The sequence below is a fragment of the Pteropus medius genome, unplaced genomic scaffold (genome assembly GCF_902729225.1).
Source record: "Pteropus medius unplaced genomic scaffold, Ma_sr-lr_union100, whole genome shotgun sequence".
Classification (NCBI taxonomy): Eukaryota; Metazoa; Chordata; class Mammalia; order Chiroptera; family Pteropodidae; genus Pteropus; species Pteropus medius.
This window is the reverse complement of record NW_024352790.1, coordinates 2,350,274-2,376,059: the sequence shown is the minus strand read 5'-3', so window position 1 is coordinate 2,376,059 and position 25,786 is coordinate 2,350,274. Positions and strand designations below refer to the sequence as shown.

Below are 25,786 nucleotides of genomic sequence, written 5' to 3'. Positions count from 1 at the left end.
AGTTTAGTTGATACTACTATACCAATGTTAATTTTTTATTTTTGACAAATGCACCATGATTATGTAAGGTGCTGACATTTAGGAGAATGTGGGTGAACTCTGTATCATCTTTGCAATTCTTCTGTAAGTCTACATTATTCTGAAATAAAGAGTTTACTCTAAAGAGAACTGCATGAGCAAATCACAGAAATAAGAAAACCCCTCGTGTGGTTGCACAGCTAGAGCAAGGGATGTGGGAGCAGAAAGAGATGGAGAAGTTCTTTAAGTTAGCATATTTCAAAGCATAAATTTTAATGCAGGGAAAGACAGGATCCAGATCACATATGTTCTTATATATAATATACTTTCTGAACTGGGACACTTTTGAAAGTAGATGCTCAGCAGACCAAAGCCTGGGACAATACGCATAAGCTAGGACTGTCCTAGGTGAACCGGACATATGATCACCTTATTTATATGCCATGATAAGGGGCCTGTACTTGATTTTGAAAGTAATATTTCCCATAATATTTTGAAGGTTTTTACAGCCATTAAGTATAAGAACATTCTACAGTCGAATGCATTCAGAAAATATTGGGTTAAAGAAAGTTATACTTGTTTCTTTACTGAACCACTTCTCAGAGCCTGCAGTTTACAAATGTGCACTACAAATCATTAAGAATGTTTCATACTGTGGTTTCCCCAGACCTTTCTCCATAGTCACCCTTCTCTAATTCCTTCCCCCAGCCTACACAACTCAGCACTCCCGCCCAGCCCAAGCACTTTTATTTTTAAGGAGTATATTTGGGTTGCATGCTGCAACCATGGGGATGGCGTGAAGCCTGGAGCAATGTTTTCAGATAAGTGCTTCAAATATTCAGTGGCGGCTTTGAGGATAATAAAGTTGAGTAGGACTGGAGGTAGAGACGCCAATGAATGGCTGTTGCAGTAGATCGGGACACAGTGAGGGACAGAGAGAAGTGGGCACATGTCAACAATATTTAGTAGGTAAAATTAGAAATGAACATACCAATCACCATGCTGTAAGTGTCCATGTAAGATTTCTGTGGGATACTTATTTCTTACCTCTGTGTTTAAAAATCAGAGCAACATCTGTTCTGTGCTTGGCATTGTCACCAGGCCAGTAGTTTTAGAAAGAAAACAAGCAGACTGCAGAGGGAGCTGGAAGATGCTTAAAAATAGGCGCAATGAAACAACTCTTATTTGTGAGGTATTAATTTAAGCTGCCTTTTAATCTAGCACAGATTTATTAAAGTAGCTGTGGTTTTCTCATTGTATTTTAAATAAAAAAGCAAACTTTCACAGGTCAACCTGTACCATTCATTTATCAATAAATTCATCTTGCTATATTTTTTTTGTCTTTTACTTCTCTGGTTCTCCCATAAGATCACATGGTGGTCATTTAAAAAATACTTTTAGTTCAGGGACTATTAAATGAATAGGGAATTATCTCCTTCCATTCACTAGAATTGCTACTCCAAACTGGAGATACAGCAGTGGAGAGTTCCCCATCCTACACGGAAGAGGTTATTTTGCTGGTATTTATTTAATAAGGACATAACAAATGTATATATAATTCCCACTCGAGTACTTCTGATTGCCCTTTGAAATCTTCCCAAGAAAACTCAAATCCCCCAAATGATTAGCTTTGAAAAGTCTAAATTACAAGCCTTTGGACACAGGTAACTGCCCTAAGAGTAAAGAATTTTGGGAGGAAGACGTGAAATGATCACTTGTTAAAGCAGCAGAATTTTTGAGTCCTACTAACACATTCAGCTGAATTTCACTTAGTAACAGGCGGATACTTAGATGGAGTGATATAAATGTCAGGAACTCTTTTGGAATTCATTTATCCTGTGCCTCTAAATTTTGCAGGGTTATCTAAACTATACATACATTTTCCACTTGAATACAAGGGCGAAATCTTATTCTTAGTTTTCAGAAGACCTGGAAGTAATCGTATCATAACATATTTTAAAACATGAGAAATTGCAAAGAGTCCAGGAGGAGGATTCAGAGAGCTGAGCTTTGGTTCTGGCCTACTCGGAAACTAGCAGGATAACCTGAAGAGGCTACGTAGCCTCAGGTTCTTATTCTGCAGAGCATCATGCTTACCCCTCCAGGGTTCTATCAAAGGTAATGTAGAAAGATTGTTTGGAGAGTGCACCAGACCTTATGTAGATGTAAGTTCTTTGCATGACAGCTCCTTGAATGATTGCAATGCCCCTCTCTAAATTCACCAACCACTTCCCAAGTCCAGTGAACAATTTTTGGGTCTTAATTTACTTGAACTTTCTGTGGCATGTAATATCTTAGACTATTTCCTCTGTTGGAAATGTTTTCCTTCATTCTCTAGTTCACATTTTCCTGGTTTACTTCCTATATCTCTGATTACTCCTTTTCAGCATTTTTCTTTCTCTGCCCTCCTTAAACATAGGAAGTTCATAACATCCCATCCTCAGAGTTTGTGAGCTCATCTCTTCCCATAGCTCCAACCAGAGCTCTATCCTGACCTCCAGCTCACATATTCAAGTATCTGTACGACACTGAACATCTCAAACTGGATATCACTTCCCTAGAATATTTAATATAATACGTTCAACGCTAAACTTATTGCCATTTTGCTCCCCCATTTCACCACCTCCAATCTCAAACTGCAATTGCTTTAATAGCAATCTCAGCTCTCAGCTACATCGTGTCAGCTCAGTTTCACGTGTCCTAAGAGTAGGAGTGGTCTCCACATCTAATTGATTTCCAAGTCTTCTTAAATATTTTTCAAAGCAGTCCTCACCTCTTCTTCTAAAATGTATTTGCCTTAGTGCAGTCCTTCAATATCTCTGATATTGGAGAAATTCTTATTACAACAGCCTCCTGAAAAAAAAAATGGTTTGCAATCCGGCCTCTCTCTATATATATATATATATATATATATATATACTCTCTTTCTCTCACTCTCTCCCTCTCACTCACTCTCTCTCTTCCCTGCTCCAGTCTCAATGTTTTTTTCTCTTTAATTTCTTCCAGTGTTCCTTCATTACATGGAATTATGAGCACATGACAGCCTTACCTAGATAGAATCCCTTAATAGTTTAACTTCTACTCAATATTCGCTTAACATGATATATAGGCTTTCCATTACACATAAATTCCACTTGCCTTTCTTGTCTCATGTCCTTCTAATCCACCCACACTATGCTTTATCTAAATAAAATTATATAGTGATGCCTGAAATTGCACTTGCCTATAATTTTATAAAATTTTATATGCTCTTCCATTTGTCCAATATGTCCTTTTGCATTTTGTCTTTCTGGTGAATTCTTACACATTTTTCAAGATTCTGTTAACACCTACCCCTTGGGAACGGTCCCTGACACCACACAGTAAGTCATCTTCATGTCTGGGCTCCAACCAATCTGTGCTGTGTACAAATCTTTATCATAGCACCTCTTACAGTATCCTGGGAAAGATCTCACTCCTAGAGCTCCTTGAGGGAAAATACCATACTGTATTCATCTTGAATCTGAAGTGCCTGACACAGTACCAGCCATATGGCAGGTTTTCAATGAATATTTGCTGAATGAATAGTATGGTAGGAAGTATTCATCTGGACCTGTGCTGCTCATAATGATTTGGGGGATTTTGATACAGTTTCTTTGAGTTTAAGTCTCTTTATTCTGTGAAATGAGAAAGTAGAGTCTGATTTTCTATTAGGGCCTCCACAGCTTTAATACTCCATGTTTGACACTATCACCTATTTCAGAGGTTGAAACAAATTTTGTCTGATCACAGAATGTTTTATAAAAATTTAAGAATATTAAAAAAATTAAAAATTAGAAATCTGAATTTCCATTATATCCTGACAAAGCAGATAATTTGATTATATTAGGCCAATACTCTTAAAAGTGTACAATCGTCTCTAGCTGAATAATGCTGTCCCTTTAGATGGGATGTGTGCCTTCTGCTTGGCTGGCATATCTCTCTCTATTGCTCTCTCTTTACAGAGGCAGAGTGTAAGATTGCTGCTTATTATCACTCTTTCACTGCAGTTTTCTTCAAAAAAAAAAAAGAGAGAGAAATAGAAAATATTCCTTGCTCTTATTTTTCTGTTAAAAGTAGAAAAATGAAAGATAAACTGAGAGATCCTTGTATTTTTTAGCTCTGGCTGACTTTATTCATGTACTTATGCATATGTATGCGTAATAGCAAACAATCTAAAATTTGCTCAGGTGGTACCAATTCAAAAAATATTTTTCCCACCACCTAAGTGCGTCTGGACTTTTGATGTTCTGATGATCCTTTCAGAAAATAGTGTTGCCTTAACATAAGGAAAGGCCAAGCCAATCTTTCCTCTAATTAATTTGATGAGGTATTTCTTTCACCTGAAGAAACAGATGATTTTTATCTAACAATTACATTATGTTTGAATATTTATCATTAGAACATTCTTTACTCTTTTTAAACTTTGTGAAAAATATGCCCTGCCCTTCAAGGATGCTTAGCATGATTTTTATGTGCTATGAAAATTTGTCTACTAAATAAGGGACTCTTCACTTATTTCTTCATTATTCCTGTGAGGACCGTGTATTTGCGTTCGTATTTTTTACTGGAGCTGTGAATACGGTGTACTGCAGTATAAAGGGTTAGGAAATAAGACAGGCAGGAGGCCGGCATTATAAAGAAGACAGCTGCCTTCCATTCCCTCCACTCTTTTTGCAAGCAAGCTAAGGCGTTCACCATCTATATGTCAGTCCTCAAAGAACACCTCCCTTGCAATTTTGGTGATAGCCCCCATTCCCTAGTTTATGAACGAAGGGGCGGGAGAGGGCCGCTGTCACTCAGTCCCCCGGCCAATGGGAGGGAAGTGAGCCCCGCCTTCTTCCTGGGCTGTGCTGCAGGCATGCGCAGTGGGCATCCCAACGCCACCACCCATCCGCTGAGAATTGTAGCTGGGGGTTTTGGAGCCGTTGGGTTCACACAGCTGGAGCAGGAGGAGGAAGCCGAGGAGGTCCGGGTAAGAGGACCCTGGGGAGGGAGGGTGCCTGGCCGAAGCCCGAGAGTCCCGTTGTCCCGGCGGCTGCGGCGCCCCCTTGTTTGTACACGTTGTCAAGTGGCCGCCGCCCTGCGTTGTGCGGCAGGCGCTCGTGGGGCGGAGTGGGGACCCTCCCCAGCTCCCAGAGCGCCCGCCGCTCCCCACGCCCCCTGGCCTGGCGCGGGTTCGCGGCGCGGTCAGGCGGCGGGGCCGGGCAGCAGGCCAGGCAGCAGGCCAGGCAGCCGGGCCAGTCCGGCCAACCCGGCCAGCTAGACGCCTGCAGTCCCTCCGCCTCCCTTGGCTACCACCCCCGGGAGCCCCGGGCAGTGCTCGCCCAGGCGCACCTGCGGGCTGCGCGCACCCTGGCGGGGCCGGCCCTGGAGCCTGCTCCGGCCAGCTCAGGAATCCAGCTTCTGCCCTGAGCAGGACACGAGTCGACCTCTTCCTCTTTTTATCTCACAGATTTAGAAAACACATTTTAAAGTTATCTTCCCGGATATAGAGGAACTGAAAATATATGGCTATTGTAGAAAAGGAACCATATACGTTTATTTAGGGGCTCCTCGTAGTTGATTTTCTATTTGGCTTGATAACGCTAACTTTCCTTGATCTTCTTAGTACATGTCATTGATGGGTTTATAGAAAGAACTTTAAAAATACATAAAATATTTCAAGATGCCTCTCTCCTCTTTTTAGGTTCCTACTTTCTTTAAATTAAAACAAAGAAAAAATAACATTGCCGTTCTGGTCAAATGCTCTATCTTTCTCAAGTTTCTAGTATTTGCTTGGCTCTTCTATACATAAATGGATTTCTTTTTCATTCCAATTGATGTATTCCGACTAAAACTATATATAATTTAAAACTCGTGTATCCTGACTATAACTATATATAATTTAAAACTTGCACAGAATCTGAAAGAAAAGGAAATGATTATGAAATGCTGTTCTGTTTAGTAATGTTGGAAATGGGGCTGGCCTGAGCCTCACCCAAGCATAAACTGAAAGTGGTGATAAACTGTGTCTTATGATGTGAACAGGCCTCTGCTTTATAGGCCACTTTGAGAAGTTTCTCTCAAACTTGTGACTAGTTAAGAATTATGCTCAAGTTTCAAAGTTTCTGTAGAAGTTAATATGATACCATTATTAACTCATTAACATCTACATCATTTTTCTTCAGATATTTTAATTCTGTTTCTCTGGATAACAAAGTCAGACCTAATTTTGGTTAGAATCCCAAACTTTAGCCAAGTGCCGGTGATTAAAAAGTAAATAAAACACTTGCAGTAAGTCTGAGTAAAGTTTGTTGTAATTCCATTTAATTTGGAAGTTTAGTATATGAAAGGGTGAAAAATAATCTTTGGTATTGTGAACTAAAACCAAAAATATAATTATTTAACAGATGGAAGAGCTGAGCTAATGAATATGGTTAATCTAGTTGGTATAGAGAATGCTCAGGTCTGTAATCACCCTCACATTCATGGATCATCTATGCACCCGACACTGTGACTTCCACGGATGACAAGGTTGTCTCCCTCATATTTATATTCCAGAGGCAGGGATAGATAATGAACAATATACTAGCTAGATCATTTTAAATGGCGATTAGCACATGATGCAGTAAGTTAGGTTAACAGATTGAGACAGGGGTGGCAACATCTCACTTCAGATAGGAGTGGCCACTGAAGGCTTCTCTAGTATGTGATGAGACCTTGCTGGGAAAAAAGGAGCTAGTCACATGGAGATCATGGGAAGAGGGGTCTAGGGATAGGAAATTGCATCAAGCACAGGCCTCAAGGCAGCAGTAAGCCTGGAACATTTCAGGATATGAAAGAATGCAGTAAAATTCGTTATCTTAGAAATGGTGATATTACGCTCAAACTGGTTGTGTGTTCTTAGGAAATAGGTACATTTATTCATTCCATTTGAGCACCTTTCATATAGCCATGTACTGAGAATAGAGCAGTCTACATAATAAGACTGCTTGCCTCTCATTATTTGGTTTATATAAAGACCTGTAAAAATATATAAAATATTTCAAGATGCCCTGTCTGTCTTGTTTTTAGGTTATTACTTTCTTTATATTCAGATATTTAAAAAAAAAAAACCATTGCTTTTTATGTGAAATGCTTATTTTGACAAGTATATTTTTACATTTGGGGGCACAAAGTGGAGGGAAGTCCACTGCTTTATGCTGGCGCTCTTAAGAAAGTAAAACTTTTTGCTTTATGTATAGGTGTATTTGTGTATGCCCCTTGAGAAAGTACATAAATAAGAAAAAAGGAACATTTCCTCATTCAATGTGTGTGTGTTGGCTGTGAGCCAGTTTTTTAAGATACTTAGTCGATAGAGGGAAAGGAAAAAGAAAGATGTCATTGAGTCAGGAAAAAATTGCCTCTGTCCATGCAGTAGCATATTATTTGGCAATAAAAAGAATGAAGTGTTGATTCATGCCGCAATATAGATGGACCTTGAAAACATGCCAAGAGAAAGAAGCCAGTCACAAAAGAACATGTATGATTCCATTCATATGAAATGTACAGAATAGGCAAATCTTTGAAGACAAAGTAAATTGATTAGTGGTTGCCTATAGATGGGGAGGTTGGAGAGCAAGAGGGAGTGACTTCTAATGGGTATGAGGTTTTTTGTAGGGTAATGAAGTGTTCTAAATGTGATGTGGTAATGGTTGCACAACTTTGTGAATATTTTAAAACACCATAGAATTGTAAACTTTAAATTGGTAAATTGTATATGTGAATTATATTTCACTAAAGCCCTTACTGGGAAAAAAAAAAAAAAAAGATGCAGAATTTAGAGATCCAGTTGATGTTTTTCTAGGATGCTTGGGATAGTGTTGGTCTCATTGAATCCCCAGGGCCGTTCTTGTTCTGTTAGGGCCCCAGTGCTTTTGTGGCTGCAGGCCCAAGTCCAACCGCTACCTGGAAGGAAATGTATACCTGCCACTCTGTCTGAGTTCAAGTTTGAATTTACCCTTTTATAAAATTGGTTTGGAGTCTGTCTCTAGGACTTGGTGAGGTCCAGAGGGCCCAAAATAGATAAATTAGACCTGCGGCTCAATGAAGGAGAATGGAGAGCATCTAAAAGCTCCCAGGGACTCCACGGTGGCCAGGTGCATTCCACGATGCGCCAGTTTCAGGCACAGCACTAGAACTTTTCTACCCATTGTAACAGTTCAGCCGTTGTCTTTTCTGCCAGCACTGATCCTTAGAACAAAGACGCATATTTCCTTGGGGCCTCTTCTTGCCTACCAGAAATCTCCAGTGGTTTCTTATCGCACTATATTCAAACTAAACCTAGCACCCAGAGTCCACCCTCTTCTGTGACATTAGTTTTGTGTGGTAGCCAAGCTTAGGTAGCTTTGAAACCAAAACTCTGGGATTAGATCTTACCCCTGCCTGGTGGGTGTGCTGGGTTACATTTCCAGTTACTTAATCTTTATAAGCCACAGAATTCGCTCATCATTAAAACAAGGTTTATTTGCTACTACCTATTTTAAAGGGGAGGCTTCGAATATTAGACAATCTGTGTGAAATGCTTTTCATTTCACAGATATGCAACGAATGTTAAGTTATTCTTCTCTCTTTCTGTGTTGTCTCTCACTTGTCCCAGCTATGAATCATCTGACCCAGGAGTTGGCCAGGAACCTCCCCTTCCTTTGGTAAATGGCACACTGTGGTTGCCCTGTCCACATGTGCTAGGTCTATGCACCCTGGCTGTTTGATTGTTAGACAGGTTTACTTCTAAGTCACACATCTTAGTTGTTTTGTTTATTTGCTTACAGCTTCCAAGTGCTTCTTTTAATGGTGGGCCTGTGGCAGACTCGTAGCAGAGAGAGCTGGCTTACAAGTCGACTGCCTACAGTTTTGCAGTATTCGTTGCATACTCAGTGAAAAGACAGTGTAGGAGTAGTTGAAATTCTTTGTTGTGCACAGTCCTATGCATAGGACATCCCTTTTCATCCTTTCTTTTCAAACTCAGCGGTATGGGTGGGTTGGAGAAGAAAAGAACCTCATCTCACCTCCTTCCTCTAGCAGCATCCCGGCCTAGCTTCCTGTCCTAAGATGCTGGCTTCTGGAAGAGGAGTGTTGTTCTCCTTGCTCTGTCAGGAAGGTGTATATGTGATGAGCATTTTACAGGGCATTTTTTTTTCAAATTTGACTTTCTTTCTCATTAAAATTAAGGGATCCATTAATCGTTATGTTCCTGAACTGTTCCTATGTGTGTTAAATTAGATATAATAATGAAATTTCAAGGCATAGCCTGAAGTCTGTGTTCCTTTTAATAAATATTTAAATACCGTTTCCATCCCAGGAATCGTTTTAAATGTTGGAGAAAGATAAATGGAATGTGGGCCCTGCCTTATAGTTGCTCACGGTTTAGTTAAAGAGAAAACATATAAACAATTAAAATTATACACAGAAAAAGAATTTAATAACTCTTCCTTAGAGAGATCAGAGAAGTTCAAAGGGAATGTACAATTCGAACCTTATTTTATTTAACATGTTGAACTCAACTCTGTCCTTTAAAGTTCAAGTTGGTTGGTTGGTTGGTTGGTTGGTTTTGACATAAGCATTTTTACTATTTGTTGTGCCCCTTCGATAGATTTCAGCCCCCCGTTTGGTTAATCAGGTTTGGACTTGTAACCTCTCAAACTGACAGTGTGGAAAATACAAGCCAATAGCTTCAAAAATACAATTATGTGACTTTTCTTTTATGTTATTTAGATGACTGCTTAGAAATCTGCACAGTCCACCAACATCTGATGAAATTAGTGAATAAGCAACTCAACCATGTCTTACACTCCAGGAATTGTTGGCGACCCCACCCAGCTGGCCCAGCGTATCTCTTCCAACATCCAGAAGATCACACAGTGTTGTGAGTTGAGTTTTAAATTGACTTCACTGTTTTCAATTCTTAACTGACTTGATAGAGGTTTATAAAAGGACAACTACTAGTGATTGAGAAGGGGAAGAGAATTTCTCTTTGATCAGATTTTAAAAGAGTAGAACTCTTTAGAATGAATATAAGAAATAATTATATTAGAAGAGATAACACTTAACTGCATTTTTCTTTAGGGCGTCAGGCACATAACAACACACAATTTCATTAATGAAATAAAGATTTAAAATGCTAAATACTTATGTTTGCTTTAAAACTGTCCGGTTCTAGATGAGGTTAATGAGATGACTAAATCTCATGTATCTGGAACTGGGGAGCACTATCGAGATTTTAAGGAATCTTGATAAAAGTATGTTTATTAAAAAAATCTGACTGGATATGGTTTAGGTTAATTTTATAAGGAGTAAATACGTGCTACGTTATTAAGGAACAGGGAAGAACTAAGGGAGGGATATTTTTATCTATTGAGGCTGACATACAGTACAAGATAACTGTCTGGATTCTCCTGAAATCATCCTTTGCTATATGTGTCAAAGACAGAATACTAGTAGACTGATCCAGTATGGTATTTTATTAGAAATTATTACTCAGAATATATACAAGGATTAAAAAAAAAGTCACTAGCAGAATTAAGCTGATAGATTTTGTTTTGTTTTGTTTTTTGTTCCCAAGTTACAGCTAATCACATACCTGGATGATTCTAGTCAACTTGTGGTCAGTATTTTGGCCCTCTGGGCATTACCTGAACTCTTTCGGACTGTTAGTATAATTTTATTCTTCAGCCTACTTTGTTAAGGCTCCTCTCTTTACCAGAATGCTAATATACTGTGGAAATAAGGAATGTTTTCAGATGACCAAGCTGTGTTTCTTTATCTAATTATTAACTTCCCAACAGTTGTTACCCTACGTGAATATTTAAATGAGATTTCAGTGTGTTGGGACAAAGAGAGTAAGATTACAGATGGTTCTAAAAAAGTGCCCCTGTGCACAGCTGTGTAAAATAACCCTTATTTGGGTTAATTCTTGTTTTCTTTGGCTATTCTTAGAGGAGCAAGGAAGTGAGTAGTGTAGGGGTGACATGTTGTCCACAGCAGGGACGATAGAAATGGCACATCCAGGGTTGCTCATTTTTGTCCCAGGGTAACCAGCATTGGCTCCACTTTGTTCTTCCACTTCGTATCTGTTCTGATGAGAGCTAAAATGGCCTCTCTGTTTTGTGGCTTCCTTGCTACTAGATAAAAATAGTGCTGGCCTGCCTCAGGCTACATGTGAAAATTAAGAGAGCTTATAATTTTATTTTACATGTGTGGTAAATCAAGACCTTTATGTATGAAAGGAGGCTAGGAGGCCTTCCTCTAAAGAATAGTGCAGGTATCCTCAAGCTGCACACCATCAGGAACTTTGGGAAGCGGAAGAGGTAACTGTAGTATAGTGAGATTTTAGAGGCAGTAAGCACTTAGTGGTATGAAAGATACACTTGGAGATTTCGTGTGAGCTTGAACTGAAAGGAGGTAAAGGTTAACTTAAATCAGGTTATGCTCCCTGAGAGATTAATTGATTCAGCCAGATAAGAAGTGATAAATTGGGCCAGAGTTGTATATTCATGGCATAGTTGATAGCTAAATATGTGGCTATACTGCAATTCAGGGCAGTCTTGGAATGCGTGGGACAGTGGCGATAATACCCACAACTGTGCCTTGTAAAGACGTGTTAAGATGAGTTTTCAACCATCAGAAGGTACAGTCACCACCTTCGGAAATTTGAAGCACTGACTGGTGTAAAGCATAAGAAGCGTATTCTGCATGATTATAAATACCTCCACAAATGAACAGAATCTACAGTAGTTGGATGTCAGCTTGAGAAGGAATAAGGACTCTTGAATAAGCCAGGTTGTTCAGAGATGGAAATGCCTACCTTAGGAGATGTGTGATCCCTGTTATACGTGACCAGCTTGTGGTGGTTAGATATTTCAGGTCTGTTATTAAGTTTTAAACACTATAATAATGGTTCAGACTAAGTGACTTTTAATTTTGGTAGTCTTTTTTTTATTCACTGTTCCAGACCTTGGGAATCCAGCAGTAAGTAAGATTCACGTGGCCCTGGTCTCCTGTAGTTTACAGTATAAGGAGAACACAGATGGTAAAAAAGAAAAAATAAATTCATGAACAATGTAATTTTCTATGAAGAAAATAAAATGAGAGTGATGTGAGAGCAGGAGACTAGGAGGAAGCTGCCTTAGCTTAGATGGTCTCCTGAGCGAGGATGAGAAGAGGCCGGTAATGAGAAGGTACTGAGAAAGAGTGTTCAGATGGAGGCCACAGCTGGCATTTTAAAAAGCAGTCCAGGGCTTGGTGTGCTCAGAAAATAGGCAAAAAAAAAAAAAAATCCAGTGTGAAACAGCACTTAAAGCAAGAGCGGCCAGGAATGAAATCAGACGTGGCTGAGCAGGTCACCCAGAGCTTTGGAGACCATATAGGGAGTTTAGATTTCATTTTAGGAGGCCGGGAAGAGATATAATCAAGTATGCACTTTGAAAAGATGACTTTGGCTGCTGCTTATAAAATAGATTTTGGAGAAATAGAAGGAGGACACCTTGACCATCACAGGAGTCTGATGAAAGAAACACTGGCTTGCACCAGGGATGGTAGCATTGGGGACAGAGAGAAATGATCAATGTTCATTGGAGGCAGAGCCAGCAGGACTTGCTGATGAATGTGGATGGATCGAGAGAGAGAGAGAGAGAAAGGAGTCCATGATGACTCCATGGTTTTTGCATTGAGCAACCAAGCGAATGATGATGAGTATGTTCTTAGATGGGAAGGACTGCAGTTGAGGAGAAATGGGGAGAGTTTTTTTTGGCCAAGTAAATTTTGAGATGTCTTTTAAACATCTATTTTAGATATATGAATTAGGAGTTCAGAATGTCATCAGAGTATAAATGGAATTTAAAACCATAGGTCTAAAATAATCACAAAGATGAGTTTAGTTAAGAGAAGAGAGCCGGAGCATTAAAAAATGTAGAGGTCAGGAAGGCAGGGAGAAAACAGCATAAAGAATCAGAGAAGTGACCGGTGAGATAACACGGAAATCAGGATATGGTGGATTTCCAGAAAAAATAAAAATAAAAAAAAGTGTTTCAAGACTTAGTGTGAGGTATCATCTGTGTCTAATGTTGCTGAGAGACTAAAGTAAAAGCAGAGAATTGGATCACACAGACTGGTGAGTTTGAAAAGCGCCATCTCATATCCATGTTCCAAGTGTAGATAGAGAAAAGGAGGAAGAAGGACCAACCACTTTGATTTAAAGAGACTTCCCAGAATCCAGCTCACCTTTGCTTCTATTATTGACCAGAATTTAGATATAGTCATATAGCTACACCTAACTGCTGGGAAGTCTACTGCCTTCCTAGCAATGTGCTCACTAATGGAGATTGCTTCATTGAGAGAGAAGGGAAAAATTAATATTTAGTAAGCAACTGGCAGATTGTTCCATGGAAGTAGAAAGAGGGTCAAAGAACGGTTTGTATTTTCCCACTACAAAAGGGAGATTCTAGTGAGTATAATTGTAAAAGAACTGTCTATGAAGGCTAGAGGGGAAGGGGAATGGATCTTGAGTGTCTGGTTCACCTTCATCCACTGTACAGAGTCATGTGGTGTAGACAGTAAGCATGATGGGTGCAGACGGGGAGTTCCTGTTTAAATGGACTGTTTTTAAACAAAATAGGAGGCAAAGGCATGGAATGGAAAGAGAGGCTGGCAGAAGTTTATGGAAAGAAGAGAAAGTGATTACTTGTAGTTTTGACAATTGAGAGAGTTGACATGCCTCAGAATTAGAGAAGGGTTGATGTCAGGTTGAGTATTCATTTGAGATTTGGGGTCCTGAATTTAGTGAAGCCAGTTTTCACTGTATTTTTTATAATTCTAAGAGTCAGTGTCTGAATACAGGGAAGTTTAGATATAGTTAGTTATTATTAAAAAGTTAACCTCTGATCCAGTGTGTGTCACTGATAACAGGCATAAAGAAATCACATGGAAGCGAAAGGCAGAAGTGTGAAATTTCAGTTCACTTTTTTTTTCTCCATCTGGTAATGCTAATAATACTGGATGTGATTGAATAAAATGTACTTTGTACCACATTTAGGTTCTTTCTTCACACTGTATTTGCATCTTTTGAATTTGGGTCTGTACAAATTAAATAGTTTTACAAAAGATACCTAAGGAGAGGATGCTGTAAGGTAATACTCTTATAGTTAGAGTATGTGTGTCTGTTCAACTAAAGCACGGCAGTAGGAAGTTTATGCTCATATTAGTTTTGACATAGATCATTGAAAACTTGCATAATATTGAGTTGTTTGCACCAAAAAAGAAAATAGCAATCACAAAAAGATTTGTGATTCTTGGAGGAACTCAAAAGATCAGAGTTGATTATTTTTTTAACTAGTATATATTCTGTCAGTTCTGTTTTGCAGAGAATGACATGGATGAAACAAAATGTATTTAAACTTTTTTCCCTTATTTTGTTAAAAATAATCTATAGCATTGTCAATTTGCTTTACTAGTAAAGTATTTAAACCACATTACAGTAATGTAATTTATATTAAATATTTAAATATGAATACTTGAATATAAAATAGACAGAAATAGATTATGTTAAAATAATATAGCTTTTTAAAGAATAGACCTTTATAAGGGATATCTGTGAAGTATTTAAAATGATTAAGAAAATGTTTTTATCCTATGAGAGAAGGTGTTCTGTTCTTTCAGAGTCAGTGAGGTATTTGTGCCCCCAGAGCTCCATCCTTTGCCTGTGGCATAGGCAGTAGTCTCTGTTATTGGCCTTAACATGGCATCCAGTCTTTCTCAGCCCAGTGCTCCAGGCAGCCATTCCCAGTGGACTGAAGTTGGCATGTAAATTAAACCATTTGTTATCCCAGGTCTAGAAGGTCATTATGCATCAAAGAAATGCTTAGATTTAGTTCTCAAACTTTGAATTGAGATGCCCCAAAGTAACATTTTTGTTAGCAGTATCTGGAAATGGGATATACACTGATTTACCCTTTTCTTTGAGACAAACTCTTACCAGTGATTTATGGTACAAGGATAAGCAAGGCTTCGTGGGTTGAAATGGCTGAGCCTGTTACATAAAGTAAGCCCAAGTAGGATATGTTCACAGGGGCCATTCATCTTTGCACAAACAATATAGAAAAAGGTATTCAGGATATACAGGACAAACAGAAAGATCTCATGTTTTTGAAAGAAGCAGAATAAATACATTGAGATCCATCATATAAATTAGAGATGGGTTTTTTAACTTTTAAAAAAGTGGATGTATCATATATATTGAATAGTACATCAATTGTTAGCGTGTAGTGCAGCATATTATCTGTTACTATACCACACATGTCAAGAAATTGAACATTACAAGCCCCCTAAAGTCCTTCTCATGTTTATACTCCTTCCATGCTCTCTAAAGATAACTAATGTCCTAACTGCTAACATCACTGATTTTCCTGGTTTTTTAACTTTATCTAATAGAATCAAGTATTATGTTTTATATTAGACTTCTTTCTCTCATTAGGTTTATATAATTCATCTGTGTTGTTGCATTTAGTTGTAGGTCATTTGTTTTCATTATTGTATAGTATTCCATATTCAGACATACCATAATCCATCGATTCTTTCCACTGTTGATGGACATTTGGAGTGTATCTGTTTTAGTGTTTTGTTTTTTGCTGTTATGAATAATGCTGGACATTCTTGTACATTCTTTGGTCTCGTGTGTACTTGGGAATTGGGTTGTTGGGTCATAAGATATGTGTGTGTTCAGCTATAAAAGATACAGCTATATAGTCACCTGCAGTAGTTATACCAGGTTATACTCCCACCAGCCAGTGTATCAGAGTTTGTATTGCTCCAAATGCTTGCCAACATTTGGTATTTACAGTCTTTCACATTTTACTCATAGTCGTATCTCGTTGTGATTTGTATTGTGATTTTCTGATCAGACTTACCAGAATATCTCTGAGTTAGGAAAATCAATGAGACCGCAGGAAAAGTTTCTAATCAGGCACACACTTTGTGTGTGCATACATATTTCCTGAAATCAGATCCAAAGAGCAATGTGACCTTGAGTAAGCTATTTAACTTTCTAGGACGTGATTTCCTTGTATATATTTTCTGTGGGCTGGATTATGGTCTTCCAACTTTAACACAGGCTATAATTTTACCAAAGTTTTAAAGAATCCTGAAAGCTCTTCTAACATATGTAAAATTATTCTTTTTTGTTTATTAAGAGACCAGTTGCCATATCTGAACCCATACTGCATGATTTTAAAGTCCCATGATAGAAACAGTCATTCACAAGATTAGCTAGAGTTCCACTAAGACTTAGATATTATTTCTAAGTATTAAGAGGTGGGAGAGTTGCAGTCACAAGCGATTCTGGTGTTGGATTAACTAAGTTATGAATAGAAGTGATAACATAGAAATGATAACAGCTGACCATGAAACATAATCCTTGAGATAAAATTTTCCCATATGGACATATAGTGTCTTCCCACCAGTGCTAATGAGCAGTCTAGAATTTGAGTTTTTTTGTTTTTTTGTTTTTTTAAGAATAATGTGAAAGAGGAAGATACAGAGTGGTTAACAGCCTTTGGAAAAAAGAAGAGAATAAATACACTGGTAACATAAAGTATACTCATTTGAATTTATGAGTTCAGAGGTTTTCTGCTAAAATACATGATTTATCACGTGTGGCTCTTTGTGTCTTTTCCAGATTTGGGAAGGCAAAACTTTCCAGGGGGACATAAAATATTTGAAATTTAGCCCGTGTTATAAAGGTTAAGGGAAGCTGATTAAAATATGTTTATATTGAATCTTCATTGTTCCATTTTTCATCCTTTAGCTCCGGTAGATTAAAGATGTTAATCCTACACAGTCTCGTTTAGAGTTGGAAAAAATATTGGTTTCTCTTGTGTGGCAACTAGGTTCTCATTCTCTGTATGTACTCTCCTTGTTAATTAAGAAGGATCAGTGCTTGGTTCTTGTCCCCATACGGTTCTTAGGACTGTGAGATGAAATACAAAGTCTATATAAAAATGTGAGCCATTTTGTTACTTATGAGAATGAATGCAATTCTTTTAATTAGAGTCTGGGGAAGGGGACACTTGTTTTTGTACCTTAACACATGAGTGCACAAAAGGGAAGCTAATCTCGACTTCTCTTTTTTGGTTCTAGGGCAAGCTTTTCTTGAAAAAAGGAGTTCCAGTTCTGAGCAGTTAATGGCTTTACTGGAACTGTGTGTATTTACCCAGGGGTTGGGGATATATTTTTTTTCTGGGGTGGTCTGTTGGTGAGCATTGGCAGATGAGAAGGCAATTTATAGAGAAAAAGAAGTTGAAAGCTTATTTAGTTCATATTCTCTCTCTCTCTCTCTCTCCCTCTGCCTCTCCTCCTCCCTGTCCCCCCTTCCCCCTTTTCTTCCCTCTCCCTCTCTCCCTCTCCTTCTCCTCGTTCCCCTCTCTCAGTCTCTACTTGCCCCTCTTCCTCCCTCCTAAAATGCTGTTTGATTGTTAGACAGGTTTACTTCTAAGTCACACATCTGAAAATATTTGTTTTTTTCCCCCTTGAAGAGAAAAACTTCAGTAGCTTTGATTCCGTTGTGATTTTCTACATGCCTGAAGTGTTGACATTAAACAGAGATAGGTATGGAAATTAATGTCTTAACCAAGGGAATTTTAACAGAGAGACTTTTTCTTCTCTCCAGTGACTTCTCCTATACAACCAAACATGAGTGTTGTTAATGACCAAATGTGAGTGAGCCCTTTTTGTTTTATGAATTAAAACTTTAAGCTATGGCTCCAGGGTGCTTCAAGGAGCTTATTAACTCATTGCTCCTACATGTGTCATCTACCTGCTTCGCCCTGAACATGAACTTTCTTATTCTGGGGTCCAACCCCAAACCCCAGTCCTCTGTCTTCACTTTTCCATATTCAGTCTAAGTACAGATCCTATTGGTTCTACTTGCCAAAATTGTCTATTTCTTTTCCATCTTTGCTATTACCACTCAGGTCCAAGCTGCTGCTATTTCTTCTTTGCATGACTGCAGCCTCCAGATTGTTCTCCCTGCTCCCATTCCTGCCTATCTGCAGTCTATTCTTTACACTGGTGAATAGTAGCCACACAGTGGCAAAGGCTTAAAACTACAGTGACTTCGTGTGGCACTTAAAATCGAATGAAAATCCCTACCATGCCCCACAACATCCTCCAGGATCTGCTTCGTGCCCCCACTTGTCATCTCCTACCACTCTACCCCTGGCAGCTGCAACTTCCCAGCCACATTGATCTTCCTTCTGCTTCTTGAATTGTCCTCAGTCTCACCTCAGTGCCTTGGCACTTGCTCTGTTCTGCTTCAGACATCTCAGTTCTTCACATGACTCTTGGCATTCAGTTCCCAGCCCAAGGGTCACTTCCTTAGAGATGTCTTCCCAGACCTGTCATTTTGTTTCCTTCAGTTTTTTTTCTCATGAACCTGTTTTATTTTTATAATGCTTTTTATCAGTAAGTTAAACTACGATAATTATTTATTGTTTTTTGTTTGTTTGTTTTTGCATTCCCTACTAACATGTCTGCTCCCTGAGAGAAAGGGCTTAGTATGTCTGCGCATACATCTGTACTGTAAGAACAGTGCCTGGCTTGAGTTGGCCTTCAATAAAATTGGAATGAATGACCTCAGTGTATTCTAAGTACGTTTATCTATTTTCAAAAAGTGGAGTAAGTGTGCCTAGCACGTAGTAGCCATTGGATAATTGTTTATTTTTCTTTCCTTTGACTTTATGGCAGCAGTTTCCTCTTACTCATTTGGTGATAAGATGCTAGCTTGTGAATTTTTTTCTAAGTGCCAACATTTTTTTTTTCTTATCTGGTCTGTAATCTTCTATAGCAGAGAATCATGTTTTTATGCATAATTATATTTCTCAAGAGCTTTGTAACAGAGACTATTAAGTATTTATTGGTTGACAAAGGCTAGAACAGAAATTTTCAGAAAAGCCAATATTATTCAAAGATGTGACACTGGAAGAAAGGAAGACAGTTGAAGAAGGTGGGAAGCTCTCATATGTCCTGACTGCAATGTAAAATTACCTTAACGAATAAGAAACAAGATGTGTAAAGAAGTCGTAAAGGAAAGGCACAGTTACCTTTTGTGACTTCAGTTCTTAAAAAGACAGTTACTGAATATGTGAACAGTGGAAAGAGAAAAAGGGAGGACTGTGAAGGGTAAGATCACGCTGTGGCTCGCCGGCCGGTGCAGCATTTTGAGTACTAGTGAGGATCCCGCTTCACATACTCGAAGGCTCCTCAGGCAGAAGAGGTTTCAGCAGTTCTTATCTTCATCTCTTTGATCTTTTTTGTTGTTGTTTTTCACCAATTACTGAGCAGTATTTTTCATGGAAGAGTAATTGCTTTTTATATTTACTACAGACTTTTTTTCCTTAAAGCAGTTATTAATTAATTTGCTTATTAATTGACTTGGAAGAATCTAAAGATCATACGAAATAGTGTTCTTTACATCCTGGTACATTTGTTTTTTTTCCAGTCTTCTTGTGATAGGGTCATTACCATGATCATTATTTGAAGCAACCATTGTCGCAGTAGCACATTATGGATGCTGAGTGTGGCCACCTACTTCTATGGGATAGTTTGGTCTTTATGCCATTTAAATTCCAGGAGAATGCACACAGACATCATCAAGGTCCCCCACTAGCCTGTGGGCCGTTATTTTCCTGCTGCGGAATGTGGAAGCTGTTAGCTAAAAATCCAGCCAAGGCCTTCTTATTTGTGAATCCCCCAAAGGTGGCTATGCTGCCCGGGTGAGGGAGGAGAGCTGGGCAGAACGGTCTGGCTAGCTCCCGTGATTTTGGTTGTACAGCATTGCCTGTATTAGTCAAAAAACTGTTTTATTCAAAAATCTCATTCCAGAATGTGCCTTTCTCTTTCTTTCCTGAGTTCCTCTAGTTTCTACTTTGCCACTGCCTATTATCTGACAATCTCATCTATGGGCTCTTTTGTAATCTTCCTTTAAAATTACAATTGGCCTCATTGAGTGTTAAAAAAAAAAAAGTGTGTGGTGCTCTTTTGGGTTATAATTTTCACCTTATCTGTTTTTCTTCTGCTGTGTTCTCTTTGTGGGGAGTTTGCTATTCTTTTCCATATCTTTTTTTTTTTATATTCTTTTGTGTGGTTGCTGTATCTGTTCTTTTTTTGTAAGTCAGTGTAATGAGTTTGATTCTCCTGGCAAGAGAGTGCCCTGGCGAGGGGGAGGGAAATTCCCAGTTTCTCTGCCCAAGGACATTCTCTCTGTCCTGCCCTGAGGCACTATTTCTTTCCCTCTCTGCCTCTTTGAACCGGCCGGAGGAGGTTCTCCTCAGTCTGATGTGCCCCTATCCTCATGGCCCAAGGTTGCACTTTCTTTTTTTGTCTGCCTCTTCTTAGAAATGTGGTCCTTTCAGAGATTGGAGCCTGGGCCCCCCCCCCCCCCTGAGTGTGGTCCAGCCTCCCTTTCTACTCCCTAGCAGAGTGCCCTGCTGCCTCTCTTCTGGAAGTGGATATTTGACATCTTGGCTCTCTGCCCCTCCCCTCCCATTACCCTCTGCAAACTTCCCTTATTCCCTACCACACGCATATGGCTTCTCACTCAGGATCTGCTCTTTTCTGTTGCTTTTCACTATATATACATTTTTTGAGAATTTTTTTGTTGTCTTAATTTTTCTGAAAATGTAATTTTGGTTGGGCCCATCCCTCCTTTGTGTTCTGTATGACTTGAGTGGGAAAGAAGAGGGGAGATTCAGAAATAAACTTCTACTATGTTCCTATAGGAAGCAGAAATCCATTTTCAGTGTTTTAGCAACATCTGAGTAGCGATGTCTTGGCAAATAGAACTGATCAGAGATTAGGACTGAGACTAGTAGTTTGGGAATTGCTGCCATGTAAACTGGAGGCGAACTTCGTTACATGGCCAACACCCGGCTGCTTTTGGAGCCAAAGGAGAATTATTGGGCCATCTGGTGATTGACAGGAAAGAAGCTTATCAAGAGGTGGGACAAGAAGGGGTCTGGAAGGTTGGAAAATTGGAAGGAGTGGGACTTTACCTTTTTCCCTCCTCCCCCTTTTTGAAATTCTTTTATTTTTTAAAGGACTGTTCTGTATTTTAAACCTACAAAACAGATTCTATACACTCTGCCATAAATAAAAACTAACAGTAAAGCAGGACTCTACGTAAGCAGACCGAGAACAACTGTTTTCAGAAAGCATGATAAAATACTTTACAATAAGCTGTCCATTTGTTAAAATAAAACTGTTGAAAACTCACAGGTCTTCAGATGGCGCATACAAGACAACCATGAAGAGGGAACAAAATGTGGTTCTGTCATTTTGTACTGTTCTCACATTTTTGAAAACCTAATTTTGCTTAGAGCATAGGTCTGTTCTACATTCCAAAATTCACACAGGTTGGTTTGTGTTTCCCTCAAGAACCACAGGATAGAGGCGCTAATGACAATACAACTTTTGTTTCTAAGAATCTCTTTTAAACATATAACTTAAGAAGCAAAGAGGGAGTCCTAGATAAGAGTTTTCTTTCAGAGACAGGTTTTGAGCCTGCTTCACCAAGTCATTGCTTGTGTTTGCTGGTTACACAAATCTCTAGGGGCCATGTCTGCTCCTGGGATTTAGTTCTGATTCTAGAGTCTCATCAGGTAAACTGATCAGGTTCATGTGATAAAATGTTAGGACTGATATCTTTGCTAAGAGAGCATGCCATGATCTAGCCATCTTAGAAATCCGAAGTATTATTTACGTATAATTGTCAAATGACTTGTTTTTGTACTTTATTTTAAAGAACTGTGCCTTCAGATTTAATCCTTTATTAATCTACAGTATCTTTAAGATGCCCTAAATATTCACTTGGTTAACCTTTATGCCTTTCTACCTTTGAAGTATCTAGTTAGAAAACCAATAAGAAATTTAAAAATTAACTGTTCTAAATTTGAGATGGTTTTGTGGTAGCAGGATATGCCTTCAGGTGTTCCAGTGTTGAAAAGGAGAGCACAGCAAACCAGTGGGCTTGGCCCCTGGAGGCACTGCTCCACTCCAGACTCATCCTTTAGAAGATCCTTCATCTTCCTCCCTACCCCTTCTCCTCCAATTTGCGTCAGTTCTTTTACTCACAAAGAAAATAAGTTCCCTGTTCGGGTCACAAGACAGAGCATGAGATAGAGAGCCTATTTGGAAAAAAAGCCTGTAATTATATTAGTTTTCTTTCAGACTCTCTAGGGAGTTTCTCCACTTCCGATATGCTTTTTAGAATTATAATACACTTTTCGTGGTTTTTCTTGATATTGAAATAGACCAAGTTCATGTGATTTTTTTCTTAGAATCTTTTTGTGTTGATACAAATTTTCAATGAGCTGATATAGGCATTTTTCTCATGCAACATTATCTTATGCACCTTGTACTCTGTAATGAACTTAATGATTCTCTAATTATAATCAGATTACCAGTTTTCATGTATGTCAACTTTAATACTACAAATTGCTGTTTAAAACAGGTTGAGGATTTGATAGATGAGGAAAGAGTCGAGTCTAAAACTGTGTCTTTTAATATTTACTTGTGTTTTCTAGTTCAGTTTCAATTATATCATTTGTATGTAACTAACTGCTAGATACTTGTCACTGTCAAGTAGCTAGCTGACTCTTCCCTCCTAAATATGGGATATAACTCACATCGATGGATATTTATCATTATCTCTATAGTTCTCATAACTATATCAGAAATTAAGTTTTAGTACCCTCCTAAAGCATGGTTCACATCACTTAGTTATGTTAAGTAGAATATTTTTCATTTGTGACTTTGAAGAGAAAAACATAAGCCAGTTAGTTCATATGCTTAGCTCTCATTTATTGAGCTTTTATTATACCCAGCACCAGGTGCTTGTCTTCATTCTTCTCAGTTGAGATTCACGATAACTGAGAAGGAGGTGATACATTCTCCGTTTGACTGTTGCAGCAATTATAGCTTAGAGAGATTAGGTAAATTGTCCAAGGTCAGCGGCCAGGAAGAAGTGAAGTCAGGCTGTCTGGCTCCACAGCTGCTTGCTGGTCAACATTAAACTTTACTACTTCTTCAGTGTGATGCAGATGAGGTTGAGTCAGAAGCTCAAAATCATGTGTCCAAGGGTTTTGCCAACCATTATTTTTTCTACGATTGGTTATTACAACTCCGAGTTATTTTGGGTTGAACAACAGATATTTTGTGCTAAAAGAGCAGATAGCTGTATTTTGCTCTTAGTCACAAGAGACGGTTATTTGAGGGCGCTCTGTGTGCCTGTTAGGGCTGGCCTGTTAGGGCTGGCCCTGCAGCCCACCACTGTCGCTGGTCAGACAGCGTCCTTACCGTTCCCTGATGAAGTATGACAGGTTGTCACATTCCATAGCCTTTGATACCAACTGTTGCCTACAATTTATTTATTTATTTATTTATTTTTTAATTTTGTTTTTATGACAAAAACTACTTTGCTATGAAGCATTTTTTAAGTAATCCACTAGATGGCGGCAGACCTGCATGGAACAGAATGGGTCATCTTTAGTAAACCTATTAAGAGCCAGAAAGGGGACTGTTGATTTTGAGGAAATAACTGTGCACTTTGTTTGGATTTGTAGGAAATAGTGTTCCCTTTATGTTATGAAAAATGTAATGTATTTTTTAAAGCTGCCTCTCTAGAAGTAATGGTGCAAATAATTTTAAATAGTTAAATAATGTAAAATAATTTGTTCATTATATTCTTGTAGTGGTACATCTTGGTTTAATCATCTCCATGTATTAGGTAATTTTTTTTTTAAGAAACTGTTTATGGTTATCTAAAAAATTTGTTCCTTAATTTTCATGTTTCGTGAGGTTTTTTTAAAGTTGGACATATGCCAATTAAAATTGAATTTGACTATCCCATAAAGTTACAACCCCAGGCTGGATAATGAAATTAAAACTGATTTTGGAGAAACTAGGAATGATAATCAGTTTTTCCATATTACCATCCTGTTTGTCATCTACCTAGGAACTTCTTTTTTGTCTATAGTTACTGCTCTACAGCTGGAAAACAAGAGTGCAGCTTGTATGAATACTTTTCTCCTTGAGTAGCCATTCCGTGTTCTTTATTCTTTCACTCAACACCTCGGCTGTTTGGAGTACCCAGACTTTCAAACCTGGGTCCTCATTGCTCCTACTGACATGCTTGTATGATACTAACTCTTATGATTAAAGATGCCAGTATTAGCTAGTTCCCTCCAGCTAATCCAAAATTTATTTATTCCTCTCCCTCTCAAGTTGGTATGGGCATAACCTTACTTCCCCTTAATAATACCTTATTCAGTGTCCAGGCCCCAGATGGGCAGATGGCAGTCTCAGCTTCTACCAGATGGAAACATTCCTCACTCTCATAGTGTCTCTAAATCACCTCCAGGGTTGGAAGAAAATGTGCAAATGGGTAATTAGATGTAGTCTTCACTTTAACCTCTTAGTTCCCAAATCTAAGTTTTCTTTCTAGCTCTGGGTGAAACAGCATCCTGCAGGGGTTGGTTGTTCTTTGAGAGCATAAAGATCCTGTAGGACAGCACTTCAACTTTCCAAAATATTGTTTCCCAGGTGACACCATCATTGAGTCTCAGTAGGCCATTAAACATCCTAGAAGTCCTTCAGGTTCTTGATAATGCATTACTGGCAGAGCAATGAATCTCATTGTCTTCGGAAGATCTGTTTAATTTTTTTCTCTCTGTAAAGTGAATATCTTGTTCAAAAGTATCCTGATATTAACTCTTGTGTGGGATGCCATGATTGTGACTAATACATGGATTAGGAAGCTGGTAGAATCTTGAGGTGAGGGGATTGGAAAAGCATAATAAAATCTACAGGGCGACTATTTTAGTGAGTATAAAGTTCTGTTTCTACCAAGGTAGAAGGAATATAAGCTGCTTGCCCTTGGCTGGCTGGCTGATAACCCCGAGGTTGATGCCTTGTTACATATTTATTTGTGATTGCCATTGCTGCAAATTGGCGTATGCAAGCCAGTAGTCATGTTACTCTCAGAAAGGGGAAGTCCGCATTGGTAAGGCAACATGTGGCTTTTATTCCTCCATTGCTAGTTTATTATCCCATTGAACAACTGCTGTAGGAGTTTGGGCGAGGGGCAGGCTGACTGGCGGACATAGAAAAAAATGGAGAAAAGATACACCAACAAAGTAACATAATACCTAATGCACAGTGGGCAGCTCAGATCACTTGGTTGCCTAGTATACCATTGTTTACTTTTTATCCAGGGTGCTGTAGCAAGACCAAAACTATTCCTAAAAAGGATAACATTGGTTTGCCAAAGAGAACTTGATTTTGCTTCATGATTCTAAGGGACTCCTATATGTTTTTTTCCTATCGAGACTTGAGACTGGTTTTATGCAGGATCCTGATATTAACCAGGCATTTGAGTTACCATTGGATCAACTAGGTCACTAAAGCCAAGTTGTAGAACTGCTTGTACCACCAGTTGAACTAGCTGGATAGCCTTTTCTTTTGGGGAGGTGAAGCCAGAGCTGGCAACCTTTTGGCGCATTCACTAAAATGTGTTAGAGCAGCATAAGTCTCACCAAGCACTGTTCCCTATTTGTATTGAGACTGCAAAGAAAAGCAGTTTGTCATTTACTTTACAGAGTGTAGTTCATCCATAATCCATGCAGATTAATGGACCAGATTTCTTCACTGAGGGCCTGATATTTTCGTGGAATTTATCTTCTACCTG

General features: G+C 38.7%; 1 protein-coding gene across 2 annotated transcripts in view; it reads left to right on the top strand.

Moving 5' to 3' along the window:
- Positions 1–4,885: 4,885 nt before the first annotated feature.
- STX7 (syntaxin 7) overlaps positions 4,886–25,786 on the top strand; it is a 43,823-nt gene continuing 22,922 nt past the window's right edge. For both annotated transcript variants that reach the window (XM_039849889.1, XM_039849890.1), the window contains exons 1-2: positions 4,886–5,011; positions 9,772–9,922. In XM_039849889.1, the coding sequence (XP_039705823.1) occupies positions 9,838–9,922 (85 nt within the window). In that variant the 5' untranslated portion in view covers positions 4,886–5,011; positions 9,772–9,837. The remainder of the gene's footprint in view (positions 5,012–9,771; positions 9,923–25,786) is intronic.